Source organism: Apium graveolens, chromosome 10, assembly GCF_009905375.1.
Source record: "Apium graveolens cultivar Ventura chromosome 10, ASM990537v1, whole genome shotgun sequence".
Classification (NCBI taxonomy): Eukaryota; Viridiplantae; Streptophyta; class Magnoliopsida; order Apiales; family Apiaceae; genus Apium; species Apium graveolens.
Genome location: NC_133656.1, coordinates 114,876,488 through 114,890,657, shown reverse-complemented (window position 1 = coordinate 114,890,657; position 14,170 = coordinate 114,876,488). Strand labels below are relative to the sequence as shown.

The window sequence follows — 14,170 nt, the reverse complement described above, 5'->3', positions numbered from 1 at the left end:
ATCTCAGTCTTAAAAGTTAAACACACATATCCTCAAATATTTTGTCTAAAAATTGAGCTCTAATTTAAAAAGGATGAGATAATTGGGGTTCAATTATCTTTCATTCCAACCATATCTATGAAAAATTAAAAAAAGGTTGAGTTTCTATGTTTACATTTTCAGATTCAAAATTAATAATATATTTAAATGTGTGTATGTGTATTAGATGAATCTTTTTGAAAAGGCGCAGTACCCTAGTTTTTTGGAAGAAAAAAACAGAGACATAAGAGGAGATGTGGATTTGAAGAACCATATAAAATATTAGGCAAACATATTAGTGATTCATTTACTGAATCATTTAGTGAATCATTTCCTATTCTAGTCATTTAAATAGTTAATAATTTTCCTGTCAAAAAAAATAGTTAATAATTTAATGATTAATTGCCCAATTACATGAAGTGCCCATATGTGTGACACATCAGAAGTAGCATATAAACCAAGGAGTGTAGAGACAAGCTGAAGTGAAGCCCCTTGTCTGTCATAAAGCCTTCTCATAAAGCTTCCAAAACAAATCTAATTGCCCCTGTAAAGCTCTGTACCTTTATTTCAGTATGTCTTCTCTCTCTCTCATGTCTGTGTTTATAACTCTCTACATTTATGTTTTTATCTTTGTGAGTGTTAGTATTTGTGTTCATCTTTTAGTCAAAATTATATTGTAGTTTACAGAGTTAACACTGTACCAACCGCAGCTCCTTGTTTCTTGTACTCTAAGATCTTTTTAAGCATTGTTTGTGTGTGTGTAAGAGAGAGGGAGGGGGAGGGGGAGAGAGAGACAGAGAGAGATAGAGATAGGGAGAGAGAGAGAGGGAGGGAGAGAGAGAGGGATAGAGAGAGAGAGAGAAGGGAGGGAGAGAGAGAGAGAGAGAGAGAGAGAGAGAGAGAGAGAGGGAGATAGAGAGAGAGATTACTTTTTCTTGAAATGTAAATAAATCTATTTTAGCTTGGTGTTCAAGATTTTCCTTAATTGTTGATATGGTGATTATTGGGAATGACATTGTGACCGATTATTATTTTATGCTTTTTGGTCATTCAACACATGTTAGTAATAGATATTATTGCAGATTCTTTACCAAGAAACTTGTAAGTGGCTTAAAGAGACTGGTCGCTGTGTTTTAATCTAGTGTATCTAATTTTGGACTATTATTTAAGTTGTTTTACAGTAAACTTCTTAATTTTTTGATTTGGTTGAAGTTTTCTCTTGCTCACTGATCCAAAAAGGGCATTTATTTATTTTTGGTCAATTTTGGTAAGGTTGTATACTAAGGAAAAGTATCCAGTACAGGTTAATTTTATACATGTGTGTTTGTATATTGATATTTCAGGTGAAATTTCGTTGAAATGAAGAATTCTGTTTCGGAGCAGAGTTTTTATATAGACAGTGACGAGGATGAAGAAATTAAGGACAATAAAGATGAGGATGATGAGGCTGATTCCGATTCTTCTAGCTATTCAAATGAGGATCAGCAACAGAGCAAGCCCAATTCTTTAAGTAATGCATGGCCTCAAAGTTACAGGTGATGAGTTCGATTTATTTCATTTTAATTTTAAACCTATTAAGATCTTACCTTGAACTTCAAAGAATACAAGATGCCATTTGGTAGGGGAATTGTCCAAATTTTAAACCTAATGATTTCAGCACATAGAACTAGTACAGACAATTCTAGTTTATGACTGTTACCGGTAAATTTGCAAAGATAAGGTGTTACATATTAATTTAGCGGTGATTTATTCCTTATTATTTCCATCTGAGTTCTATAAATTTTGGATTGGAAATATATTTATGTCCTTTTCTTATGCTTTGATGAAAGTTTTTAACTTTTTCTACGTTCGGTCTGTCTCTCTGAGCAACGGTTTATCAAGTATATAGCTCTTACAAGTCACATCATCTAAAAATTATTTCAGGCAATCAATTGATTTATATAGTAGCGTGCAATCACCAAGCCTCAACTTTCTTGGAACTCCTGCGTTATCGCGATTGGGCAGCTCGTTTCTTTCCTCATCACTTACAAGGAGGCATACTCCCGAAATATTGCCCAGCTACGGTAAACCTTTGATACCAAAAGATGAACCTCAGCAAAGACGCAGTTCTCATTCCCTCCTTCCTCCTGTTCCATCAAGGACATCTTCTTTGAAGAAAGTGATTCCTGATCAGAAATCCAAAGATTTGCATCAGCTTCCAGGTTCAGGACAAAGTTCGTTTGGCCAAGCTGTGCTGAACGGTAAGTTTGTCAATCCAATATAGGCTGCCAATAATTTGGATATTTGTAAAGTTTGATTTCGTTTTCATACTGATTTTTAATCCTCTAATACTACACTCTGTTTTAGCTAATTAACTTTTGTAAGTCATTTTCTCTTTAAACTCCTGTTATCGGAACTTTCTTCAACCAAATGAATGCTTCTTTGCTTTAAGGCTTATTCACCCTTGCTTTAGACGGATGCATCTTGCAGTAAATCTTGATATTGCATATGTAGTTAATCATATTGTCCTCAGGTTCCACTCTTTGAGTTCCTTTTTTTAGGAAAGTATCGGTGTGCCCAATTATATACATCTCCATGCTAAATTCTTATTTAAGCATCTCACATCTTAAAATCTTGGGCGCCAAACATTGTTCAAATAATTTAAGGTCATTTTATGTCATGTAGGTATTAATGTTTTGTGTGGAGTTGGTTTACTTTCTACACCTTATGCAGTCCAACAAGGAGGTTGGGCTGGGCTTTCTTTATTGCTCATATTTGGAATCCTATCATTTTACACGGGGCTTCTCCTGCGTAAATGCTTGGATAGTCATCCAGGTCTTGAGACATACCCGGACATTGGGCAGGCGGCCTTTGGCACAGTGGGACGTGTTGTCATCTCTGTAGGTCCTCGGAAACAAAAATTCACATTGCTTTCTGTTAATATATTTCTATGCTTGACTTTTAAATACTTTCTTATACATTTTTATTCGAATTCGTATTATTAATTACCTAAAATTCGAGTAAGATATTTAATTTGGAGACTGTATTTGCAATACATCTTAGAATTAATGCTTTTCCACTTGGCTGATTCTACCTCTCCCAATGCATCTGTATACCACACTTTGTACACAGGCCAGTTAGTTTTAAATCTTTCCCCCTTTCCAAAGATCTTTTGCAGTTGTAATTAATTGTATTAGAACATAACCAAAAAGGTTGTCATTGTCTGGCATAACATTTTTGTTTGCTAAGTAAACATTGAATTTCAAAAACTTAACAAACTGTAGATAAACTTTTGAATAGTATAAGTCTAGAGGATAAAGAATATTGTTGCAATAACAACTAAACTGAAAAGGACATGCCTATTTCTAGGATGTGATTCTTCTAATAAAAGGATTGAATATAAAAAAACAAAAAAGATTAAGAGTTAAATACGAAAGCTATCTATATTATGAGTAAAAGTATAATAAGATGCACAACTTTGCCTTCAAAATATACCGATTTCCTTAACGTGATATTACCAGAAGATGAAAATTTCAATACTAAAATTGTAGTAGAAGACTGGAAAGTGATTGTGCCAAGTTTCTATTGGATCAACTGGAAAACATGAGAAACGGAAGAATGATAATTAACTTTTGTTGGATGAAAAGTTCAAGATATTTAAATTCATACATAATAACATGTTTCTGACTGTTCTATGTGATTTTTTTTTGCAGATAATCTTATATGTGGAATTATACGTAAGTACATCCGCCTTTGCTTATCAAAGCTTCCCCCTCCCCCCGTTTTTCTGTCCGTTTCAGCTTTAGGAACTATCTAAAGTTTGAATATTTGCAACACTATTAGTACAACTTACAATTTATACATTAAGATTACTACATAGTAGTAATTTTTGTTGAATTCTTGTCAAAGCATTAGAATACTATTGAGTAGGTTCATCGAATAACTACAACCTCGTCCATTTTTTCAACTTGATCCAGAATTAATATTTTATTGGGCCTAAAAGTCAGGTGGCTCCTTGACCATAATAAAAAGCTTACATGTATTCCATACAATTTTTTTTTTTCTAAAAAAAAGTTTGTTGTCTTTTGGGCTGTTTATTCATTAGGAAGTATATGAAGTATTACAAATTTCTGGTCCTAAAATAGATCATAGCTTTCTGTAATGGTTTATAACTTCATTGATGGGTAAATTTCCTATATAAACTTGCCCAAACGTCTAAATATCGTTATTTGCAGAGTACTGAAATGAACTCCATTCTTCTCCTTGCAGGCTTGTTGTGTGGAATATATAATTTTGGAGAGCGATAATCTATCATCTCTGTTTCCATACGCACACTTAAATTTGGCAGGCTTTGAATTAAATTCACATCATCTGTTTGCATTAATAACCACCCTTGCTGTCCTTCCCACGGTTTGGCTCCGGGACCTAAGTGTTCTCAGCTACTTATCCGGTAAGTATTTTCAAGTTCTAGTAAACAAAACTCTACACAATGAATATGGATATAGAAAACACTAAAATTATGTCATTTTCATTGGTCTTTTAACGTATTGTAACAGCTGTTAGTATGATAATTTTTTTTGCTAATTAAAAAGTCAGTATTAATTTGTCTTGAAATACAAATGATTTCACTGATGTAGTTTTGCCTTATAAGGAGTGTCTTTAATAAGAAGTATAAATATAGAGTGTCAATCTTTGATTATTATATCAGATTCTGTTGTTTTTATATCATTAATTTGCCCATTCAACTGTGGAAAATATCTCTGAAAAGCAGGTGATAATAAAATATAAAGGATTTAAGAGTAGGAATCCGTTGCTTCTCTAAAGCAACTCCGACTTGTTTCAGTGATCATTGCATGACATACAAACACCTGATTTATGCCTGACACCTGGGACTCTTTTTTATTATTTGGAGTCATTAATTATTTAGAGATATTGCTATATGAACTTTAAACATTAATATCTTTTTTTAAAGGTGCAAGTCTAGATGTCTTATAAGCTGAGATGTATCAGTATATTTGTCCATCAATTTTTTTGCGTGTTTGGTAAGTTTCAGTTTATGCTATATCTTTTTATAGTGTATATCACCAGGTTCTTGACGGGTTATTATTTGTTTTTTTGTATCCAGCTGGAGGAGTTGTTGCGTCAATATTGGTATTTTTCTGCTTGATTTGGGTTGGAGTGATTGACGAGGTTGGTTTCAAAGCCAAAGGAACAAGTCTGAACCTCTCTACTCTTCCTGTAGCCCTTGGTCTTTATGGTTACTGCTATTCGGGACATGCTGTTTTTCCAAATATATACACATCAATGGAGAAACGTGACCAGTTCCCTCTTGTTCTCCTAACTAGGTAGTATTTTAATCAGCCAACTCCCTGGGTACTACTGTGCATATATTTGGTCAAACACATTTCCATTCTGTATTAGTAGTTTTTCTTTAAAGAAACAACAAAATGTGCTCAAAGAATCCTTTCTGTGAAACGGAAGGCATGTTTATGCGGTACTAGGTTCTTAGTTCATTAATTTCATATTTGACTTTACCACACTTTTTAGAACTATGTGTGTGAATGTTAATCTGTTTTGAAATTCAAATAACTGGAAATCTATTCTAACTGCAGCTTTGGTATCTGTACGGTGTTGTATGCTGGAGTTGCTGTGGTAGGATATCTGATGTTTGGAGAATCAATAGAGTCACAGTTTACTCTTAACATGCCCCATGATTTGGTTGCTTCTAAAATTGCTCTCTGGACTACGGTAAGAAAAATCTGATCTGTTATTTCTACCAAGAGTCCATATATCTTCAGTTACAACTTTGCATGTACAAGTCACATTTTTACATGAATAGGTAAATTTCAAAAATAAAAAATCTTCAACTTCTGAAATATTAGTTCGTGTTGGGTCAAAATTTGTCTAAAGCGAGTCGGTCTTTGTAACTTTTCCTTTTTACTTGGTTCAGTATATAGTCTCCATATTCTGCGATCAACTCAACATAAAGTATTACCACCTTTTCAAATAATATTTATATGTATTAAGCCTTATGCAATGTTTGCTTTCCGGTAAAAAACGAATCTATTCGGAATATTTTTATTGCCTTTAATATTTGATTACTTACCATAATGTTATTATTGCTACTATTAGTCAAGTGTTAACTAAAATTCTGAATACCATGGGGAATATGAATCATATCTTATTGTGTACTTATTATTCTTTTACAGGTGGTTAATCCATTTACCAAATATCCTTTTCTGGCAATTGTACCGATTCTTTATATTTCTTGGTCAATTAGTTCTCTGACCAATATGTTAGAATAATAAAAATTATGTTGTCCTTAATAAGAAGTACATATGCGCTGACCATTTCCCCGGTGGCAATGAGTCTGGAAGAATTGATACCTTCAAACCATCACAAGTCGCAGCACATGTACTCAATCATCATCAGAACATCATTGGTAGTCTCAACTTTACTTGTAGGCCTAAGCATTCCATTTTTCGGTAAGTAATCAGGATTTTTGTGTACTCTTCTTCATTTTGGTGCAAATGTTTGTGTAAAAATTGGCAAGAAGTTTGACCCAAATAATACTTTGATGTAATATGATGATGATAATCAGAATATTAGATGATGATCAACAAAATACTCTATGTGTCTAAATGTTGCAGGTCTGGTTATGTCATTGATTGGATCATTGCTAACAATGCTAGTGGTAAGTAACATATGTTATTAATAAAAAAATTATATACACACCCTGCTTTCAGCTACTACATTTATAGTTTGAATTAATTACAATGTTATATAAATAAAACATTCTTGCAGACCTTGATACTTCCTTGCATTTGCTTTCTGAGCATCGCGAGGGGAAAAATTACCCGCTTTCAGGTACTGATCATAACATTTTGGATGTAGGCAATATGATTTATAGTGGCAATTTTTTTTAATTAAGTTATTGTTTTCTGATTTATTTATATATCACTTGTTCAATTTTGCCGCCTCTGATATCTTAACTATCAATCCCCAGGGAATTTTTTGTGTGCTGATAATTACGGTTGGCGCCATTTCAGCAGCTTTTGGAAGCTATTCAGCCATATCAAAGATCATAGAAGAGTTAATCTAAATATTTTGGACATCTTGATATAAACATTTTTGCCAATGAACGATATTATATTTATTTTACTTCTATGTTGAAACTGTATTCTTTGTGTTCTGCCAAGGAACATCTTGAAATATAAAAAAGTTTTGGTGTTGCTTTTACATCCTAGATTTATACAGTATCTCATAAATAAAAATGTTTATATCTATTTGGGAGAATAGTTAAATTGTGGTGTTTGGAAACATAATTTAAGCTGGTGGATCCAGATTTTACAGAATAACTAAGCTGCTGCTTCAAAGTACAATTTCAGCTTAGCTTGTTCACGCTTCTATCATCATCATCATCATCATCATCATCATCATCATCAAGTATTCAGCTAATGATGCTTAGTGCGCAGCTTCATGATGATCCGTCAGGGCTATACAAACTTGTATATGTGTTAGCATTTCTTCAAGTCCAAGCCGTCATTCTATTGACAAGTTGAGTATCCTCCATTATGCAGTCCCCCAATGCCCTTTATTCAATTGTTCTTCACAATATAGCCGTGAAGTTTTCTCTGTCTGACAATGAAAATGTACTTTGCTGAAACAAAAAACAATGCTGGACAGTGGAAGGAACTTGGTTGCACCCCCTACATTTATCATCTCTTCGAATTCCTGCCTAGATTCTTGTTAAAGATCATTTCATTTTGCGAAGACATCATCTTTGAAACTGAGTACTCGTTGCTCGAATCAGCTCCCCATTACCCAGTCCTACAATTGATAGCTGATGAGGTGCTCCAGATTCCAGAAGTGTAATTAGTCTGTCCAATGTCAGAGCACACACACCATCCACCAAATGCAGCATAAGCCTGAGTAAAGAGTACTATTAAGAACAGTCTTCAATCCAAATTCAAATTAGCTTACAGACCAAGAAAACCACTTAAAATCTTAATAAATGTATATCATTATTCTGCTGAGATATTTGGATTTTGTTCTGCTGCAAACACTTTATTCTAAGTTGAACAATATACTGCCACCATTTTAAGTCCATCTCAGATTCAAAATTTTAAAGAAAGAGCTGAAAACAGAGGAAAACATGAATAGTGTTAGGTATGCAATAGAACCTTGGTGAATTAATAAAAAATTTCAGTCCGAATATAAGAGGAACAACGCAAAAAATGTCGTATTTTTAAATTCCATAAATGAATAATCCAGACAATTGATTCGAGAAAATGAATAAATATTATTCATGGGTACCTTGCTAAGAGGCATGCAAAATGGCGAGGGTCTGACCTGCAGCTGCAGGCATGGGTTTCGCCTTTTGAGTACAGAAAATTAATAACAAAATAATGAAGACAGTGGGTTCATAATGGATATAGGTTTGAATTTATATTTTATACTTATGAAAAACTGTTAATCAAAATTATTATACAGTATATCAACAACCTTTCTTCCTCTCTTATTGCAACACAAAATATTTTTGTAAAAAAATGTATAATACTAAATTATTTTATTTAATAATCTATGAATTTCTAAAAAAATAGGAGAAATTGAAACAAAGAAAGTGAAAACAACTACACATCATATAAAAAGTCTGCACCCAAGAATATATATTTATATAATCTTAAAGACTACTATTATCCATATATGATTTACCCATAAATTTACCCATGACCCATGATCGATTTTATTTTTTTACACATAAAACTTTATATTATACACATATCCATGAATCTTTCACATTTAAATCCATTTAATCCATATAGAAACTAAACTAACATATCAAGTTATACACCTAAACTGCCCCCTAATTATAACAACGGAATATTTTGAATTTTTTTGAATTGTATTATTTCTAAACATGATAATGCTTTTAAAACATGATAACCCATTAATTGATAATACTTATATGTGAAATTGTTGTAATATACTAGTAATAATGGTAACTATAAAAGAGCTACTAAATTAGAAAGCAAGAGTGGAGGGAAATATGAGCATAGAAAGAATTGCTCGGTGCAAAATTTTCATTCACAGATGCAATCTATTTATAGTAAAACAAAGGGAGCAAGTATTAAATGCAAGATAATAATTTCTACAAATCTATGCATAGCCTAACTATTGCAATATTGACCAACTATATGACAATCAATTTACAACACTCCCCTTTGATTGTTATGATAGTATGCATCATAGATTGCCTCGTTAAAATCTTGTCAAAGAAAAACCCAGTGGGATAAAAACTTTGGCGAAGGAAAAAGAGTACAATCTATCTTTTGAAAACTAATCATTCTCTAAATTTTGTTGCAACAAATCCTTGAGTCGACGCATTCCAATGTTATGTCGTAATTTACCAAATGTTGAATTCAGTAATGATTTCGTGAATAAATCTGCAAGGTTGTCACATGATCGGATTTGTTTATATCAACTTCTCCATTCTTTTGAAGCTCGTGCGTGTAAAAGAATTTTGGTGAAATGTGCTTCGTCCTGTCTCCTTTGATATATCCTTCCTTAAGTTGATCAATGCATGCAGTGTTGTCCTCAAACAAGACAGTAGGATTTCTTGTGATGTCCGGTAATCCACATGATTCTTGAATATTCTTGATGATAGACCGCAACCAAACACATTCTCTACTGGCTTCATGAATTGCAATGAGTTCCGAGTGATTTGTTGAGGTTGCCACTGTAGTTTGCTTCGTGGATTTCCAGGAAATGGCTGCATCGCAATATGTAAATACATATCCAGTTTGTGATTTTCCAAAGTGAGGATCTGACAAATATCCAACGTCTGCATATCCAATCAGCTGAGATGTTGAGTTTTTTGGGAAGAATAACCCAAAATCAATTGTTCCACGAAGATAACGAAATATATGCTTGATCCCATTCCAATGCCTGTCCATCGGAGCAAAGCTAAATCTAGCCAATAAATTCACAGCAAATGCAATATCTGGCCTTGAATTATTTGCAAGATACATAAGTGCACCAATTGCTCCAAGATATGGGATTTCAGGGCCGAGAACTTCTTCATCATCTTCTCGTGGTCGAAATATATCTTTATCAGGCTCTAAAGATCTAACCCCCATTGGAGCAGTCAATGGATGAGATTTATCCATGTAAAATCTGTTCAAAACCTTTTCTGTATATGTAGATTGGTGGAGGAAAATTCGCGATGACAAGTGCTCGACTTGTATACCAAGGCAATATTTTGTCCTTCCAAGATCTTTCATTTCAAATTCTGTCTTTAGGTATATGACAGCTTCATCAACCTCTGTAGCTGTTCCTACAAGATTTAAATCATCCACATATACAGCAATAATCACAAAATCAGATTGTGATTTTTTGATAAAAACACATGGAGAAATTTGATTACTAATATACTCATTCTTTTGTAAATAACGACTAAGTCTGTTATACCACATACGACCAGACTGTTTCAGTCCATACAATGATCGTTGAAGTTTAATGGAGTATATATGACGAGGTTTCTTGAACTTGTCCATTTTTAACCTTTCTGGGATTTTCATAAAAATTTCACTATCAAGTGAACCGTACAGGTATGCAGTAACGACGTCCATAAGACGTGTTTCCAATTTTTCTTTAGATGCCATACCTAATATAAAACGAAAAGTAATTCCATCCATCACTGGCGAGTATGTCTCTTGATAATCAATGCCAGGCCTTTGAGAAAACCCCTGTGCTACAAGTCGGGCTTTATATCTCATAATTTCATTTTTTTTTCATTTCGTTTTCTTATGAATACCCATTTATTTCCAACAGGGTTCACACCGATTGGTGTTTGGACAACAGGTCCAAATACTTCTCTTTTACGCAGTGAATTTAATTCTGTTTGGATTGCGTCTTTCCATTTTGGCCAGTCTTTTCTTCGACGGCATTCATCCACACTTTGTGATTCAGGATCAGAATTTATGTCTACATCCAATGCTGCGGAATACACAAATACATCATCGATTATGGCTTTACTTCGATCCCATAATTTCATATCATGCACATAATTTATTGAAATTTCATGATTGTTTAATCCCGTATCTTCAGGGACTGGAATCTCTTCAGGAGATAATACCACTTCAGGGGTATTTACTTCTTCTGGAGCATGTGCCACTTCAGGGGCAATTTTCTTTATTTTTCTTTTTCGTGGTGCAACATCTTTTGCACCGACCGGTCTACCACGCTTCAGGCGTGGCTTTGATTCTGTGACCAATTCTTTTGTATCTGATTTTTGAATTGGTATATCTATTCTAGCTGGAGTATTTACTGCAGGTATATGAGATTTAGTTATATTTCTAGAATCGTTAAATGCGTCAGGAATTTGGTTTGCCATATTTTGTATATGAATAATTCTTTTAACTTCAAGTTCGCATTGACCGGTACGTGGATCTAGAAAATATAATCTTGATGCATTATATGTTATGTCAGGATTAACTTTATTTGAATGTTTATCTCCCCCTAAGGGAGGAAACATAGACTCGTCAAAATGACAATCTGCATATCTTGCGGTAAATAAGTCTCCGGTTAGAGGCTCCAGATATCTAATTATAGATGTGGAATCAAAACCAACGTAGATACCTATTCTTCTTTGAGCTCCCATCTTCGATCTTTGTGGTGGAGCAATCGGTACATATACATCACATCCAAAAATTTTGAAGTGAGAAATATTAGGAACTTGACCAAGTACCAATTGTAGCGGAGAATGTTGGTTGTAGGAAGTTGGTCTAATCCTAATAATATTAGTAGCATGAAGTATAGCGTGACCCCAAATGGATGTAGGTAATTTTGCTTTCAACAACAGCGGTCTTGAAATAAGTTGGAGTCTTTTGATAAAGGACTCGGCTAACCCATTTTGTGTATGTACATGAGGAACTGGGTGTTCAACTGAGATTCCTATAGACATGCAATAATCGACAAAAGTTGCAGATGTGAATTCGCCAGCATTATCTAAACGAATTGACTTAATGCAATGATCTGGGAATTGAGCTCGTAATTTGATTATTTGGGCAAGTAATTTTGCAAAAGCATCATTACGAGTTGAGAGAAGACAAACATGAGACCATCTAGTTGAGACATCGATTAATACCATGAAGTACCTAAATGGGCCAGATGATGGGTGTATAGGTCCATATATGTCCCCTTGGATCCTTTCTAAAAAAATTGGGCTTTCAAGCTGAACTTTAGTAGGGGAAGGTTGAGTAATCAATTTTCCTGAAGAACATGCTGAACATGGAAGGTCATTGTTGGAAAGAACTTTAAAATCTTTAAGAGGATGACCAGTAGAATTCTCTATAATACGACGCATCATAGAGACGCCAGGATGACCTAATCTTTCATGCCAAAGTGTAAAAGATTTTGGATCTATGAGTTTGGAAGCAACGACATTGTGTGACTCAATAGTTCTAATTTTTATTATATATAATCCTGAGGAAAGTGAGTGAAACTTTTCTAAGATTTTCTTGTTGCTAGGATTAGCGGAAGTAATAAGAAGATATTCTCTATCAGCCTCAGAGGTAGTTTCGATGTGAAAATTATTGAGTCGGATATCTTTAAAACTAAGAAGATTTCTAGTAGACTTACTAGAATATAATGCATTAGAAATGTGTATGTGGGTACCGTTAGGTAGGACGAAACTAGCTTTTCCAAAACTTTCGATTATATTAAATACGCCGGAAATCGTTCCGACTTGAGCTTTGGTTTTGGTTATTTGGGTAAAATACTTTTGGTTCTGTAGAATCGTATGAGTTGTACCACAATCAGCAATGCATATATCTTCAGAATCCATTCTGTATATAATTAAGAAACATAATTTATTTGATAAGAACATAACATACTACATAGTTCAAATAAAAATAAAGCACACAATACACACTACTATAATAATTATATGAAACTAATCTTCAGCCTCCCATATGGGAGTTTCGTTAGGTTCATTCGGACCATTAATGCTTATTCCTCCAGTTGTGATTCTCGGAAAATCATCTATGTTATTGTTGGCGAAATTTGTTTCTACCATTTTCTCTTTTGATTTTTGAGAAGATTGGTATAACTTAACAAGATGATCTGGGGTATGACAATTACGTGTCCAATGCCCATTCATGTCGCACCTATAACAAATATTTTCAGTTTTTCCTGCTCGTGATGCCTTTCTTTTACTCTGTGATTCAGATTGCCACTTCCGGTGACCAGAGTTGTTATATGGACGAAAATGCCCATGGCTCCGACCTCGTCCACGGTACCGCCCTTGGCCCCGTCCACCTCTATACCCTTTTCCACGTACATTCGGCTGGAATGACATGTTATTTACTTCAGGTAATGGGGCAGATCCTGTTGGACGGGATTGATGATTCTTAATCACCAATTCATGATTCTGTTCAGCAACGAGGAGAGTTGATAGAAGATCCCCGAACTGAGTAAATTTGCGCTCCCTGTACATCTCTGCTAAGTTGATATTGTTGGAGTGAAAAGTTGATAGTGTTTTATCGATTTTTCTTTTCTCCGTAACTTTCTCACCACACATAATAAGCCTTGAACTTATTTTGAACAAAGCAAAGCTATATGCTCGGACACTCTTAAAATCCTGAAGTCTTAAATTAGCCCAATCATTTTCAGCTGCAGGTAGATAAACTAGTTTCTGGTGATCGAACCTATCCTTTAGATTTTCCCATAATATAAAAGGATCCTCGACTTCTAAGTACTCAGATTTTAAATCTTCATGCATGTGGTGTCAGAGAAAAATTATGGAGGTAAAGTTTTCTTCAGCCGTGGATTTATTTTCTGTCTTTATTGTATCGCTTAATTTCTTTGAACCCAAATGCAACTTTACATCTTGTACCCATGATAAATAATTATCGCCCGAAATGTCCAAGGAAACGAACGACAAGCTTGTAATATTTGTCATACTAAATCTGAATTAATACAAAAATTATTAAATTTTAATTCATCAAATGTAAATATTACATAAAATCCTACTTAATCGGGTGCGTTAACAAGTATGCAATAATCAATGTATATATCATTATTATCATTGATATTATAAACAGATCTATATATAAAATGACAAATGGATTTTCACCCGCCATACGGACGTCTGCGTATGCAGATTATCTCC

At 34.0% G+C, this 14,170-nt stretch overlaps 2 protein-coding genes across 2 annotated transcripts; one reads left to right on the top strand and one right to left on the bottom strand.

Annotated features, from left to right (window-relative positions):
- Positions 1–442: 442 nt before the first annotated feature.
- LOC141692693 (amino acid transporter AVT1C) lies at positions 443–7,236 on the top strand. The gene is made up of 13 exons (XM_074497608.1): positions 443–588; positions 1,362–1,553; positions 1,942–2,258; positions 2,683–2,897; positions 3,711–3,734; positions 4,267–4,447; positions 5,123–5,342; positions 5,610–5,745; positions 6,207–6,230; positions 6,338–6,482; positions 6,648–6,691; positions 6,802–6,864; positions 7,004–7,236. The coding sequence occupies exons 2-13, from the start codon at positions 1,378–1,380 to the stop codon at positions 7,097–7,099; spliced, it is 1,641 nt and encodes a 546-aa protein (XP_074353709.1). The 5' UTR covers positions 443–588; positions 1,362–1,377; the 3' UTR covers positions 7,100–7,236.
- Positions 7,237–12,952: 5,716 nt separating this feature from the next.
- Positions 12,953–13,780, bottom strand: LOC141690874 (uncharacterized). The gene has a single exon (XM_074495631.1). The coding sequence runs from the start codon at positions 13,778–13,780 to the stop codon at positions 12,953–12,955; it is 828 nt and encodes a 275-aa protein (XP_074351732.1).
- Positions 13,781–14,170: the final 390 nt, after the last annotated feature.

Excerpts from the sequence above, each read along its gene's own strand:
- LOC141690874 (XM_074495631.1), bottom strand. The coding sequence starts at position 13,780 with ATGCATGAAGATTTAAAATCTGAGTACTTAGAAGTCGAGGATCCTTTT.
- LOC141692693 (XM_074497608.1), top strand. The coding sequence starts at position 1,378 with ATGAAGAATTCTGTTTCGGAGCAGAGTTTTTATATAGACAGTGACGAG. Across the intron at positions 1,554-1,941 it reads GCATGGCCTCAAAGTTACAG|GCAATCAATTGATTTATATA; the intron begins GTGATGAGTTCG and ends AAATTATTTCAG. Across the intron at positions 6,865-7,003 it reads GAAAAATTACCCGCTTTCAG|GGAATTTTTTGTGTGCTGAT; the intron begins GTACTGATCATA and ends ATCAATCCCCAG.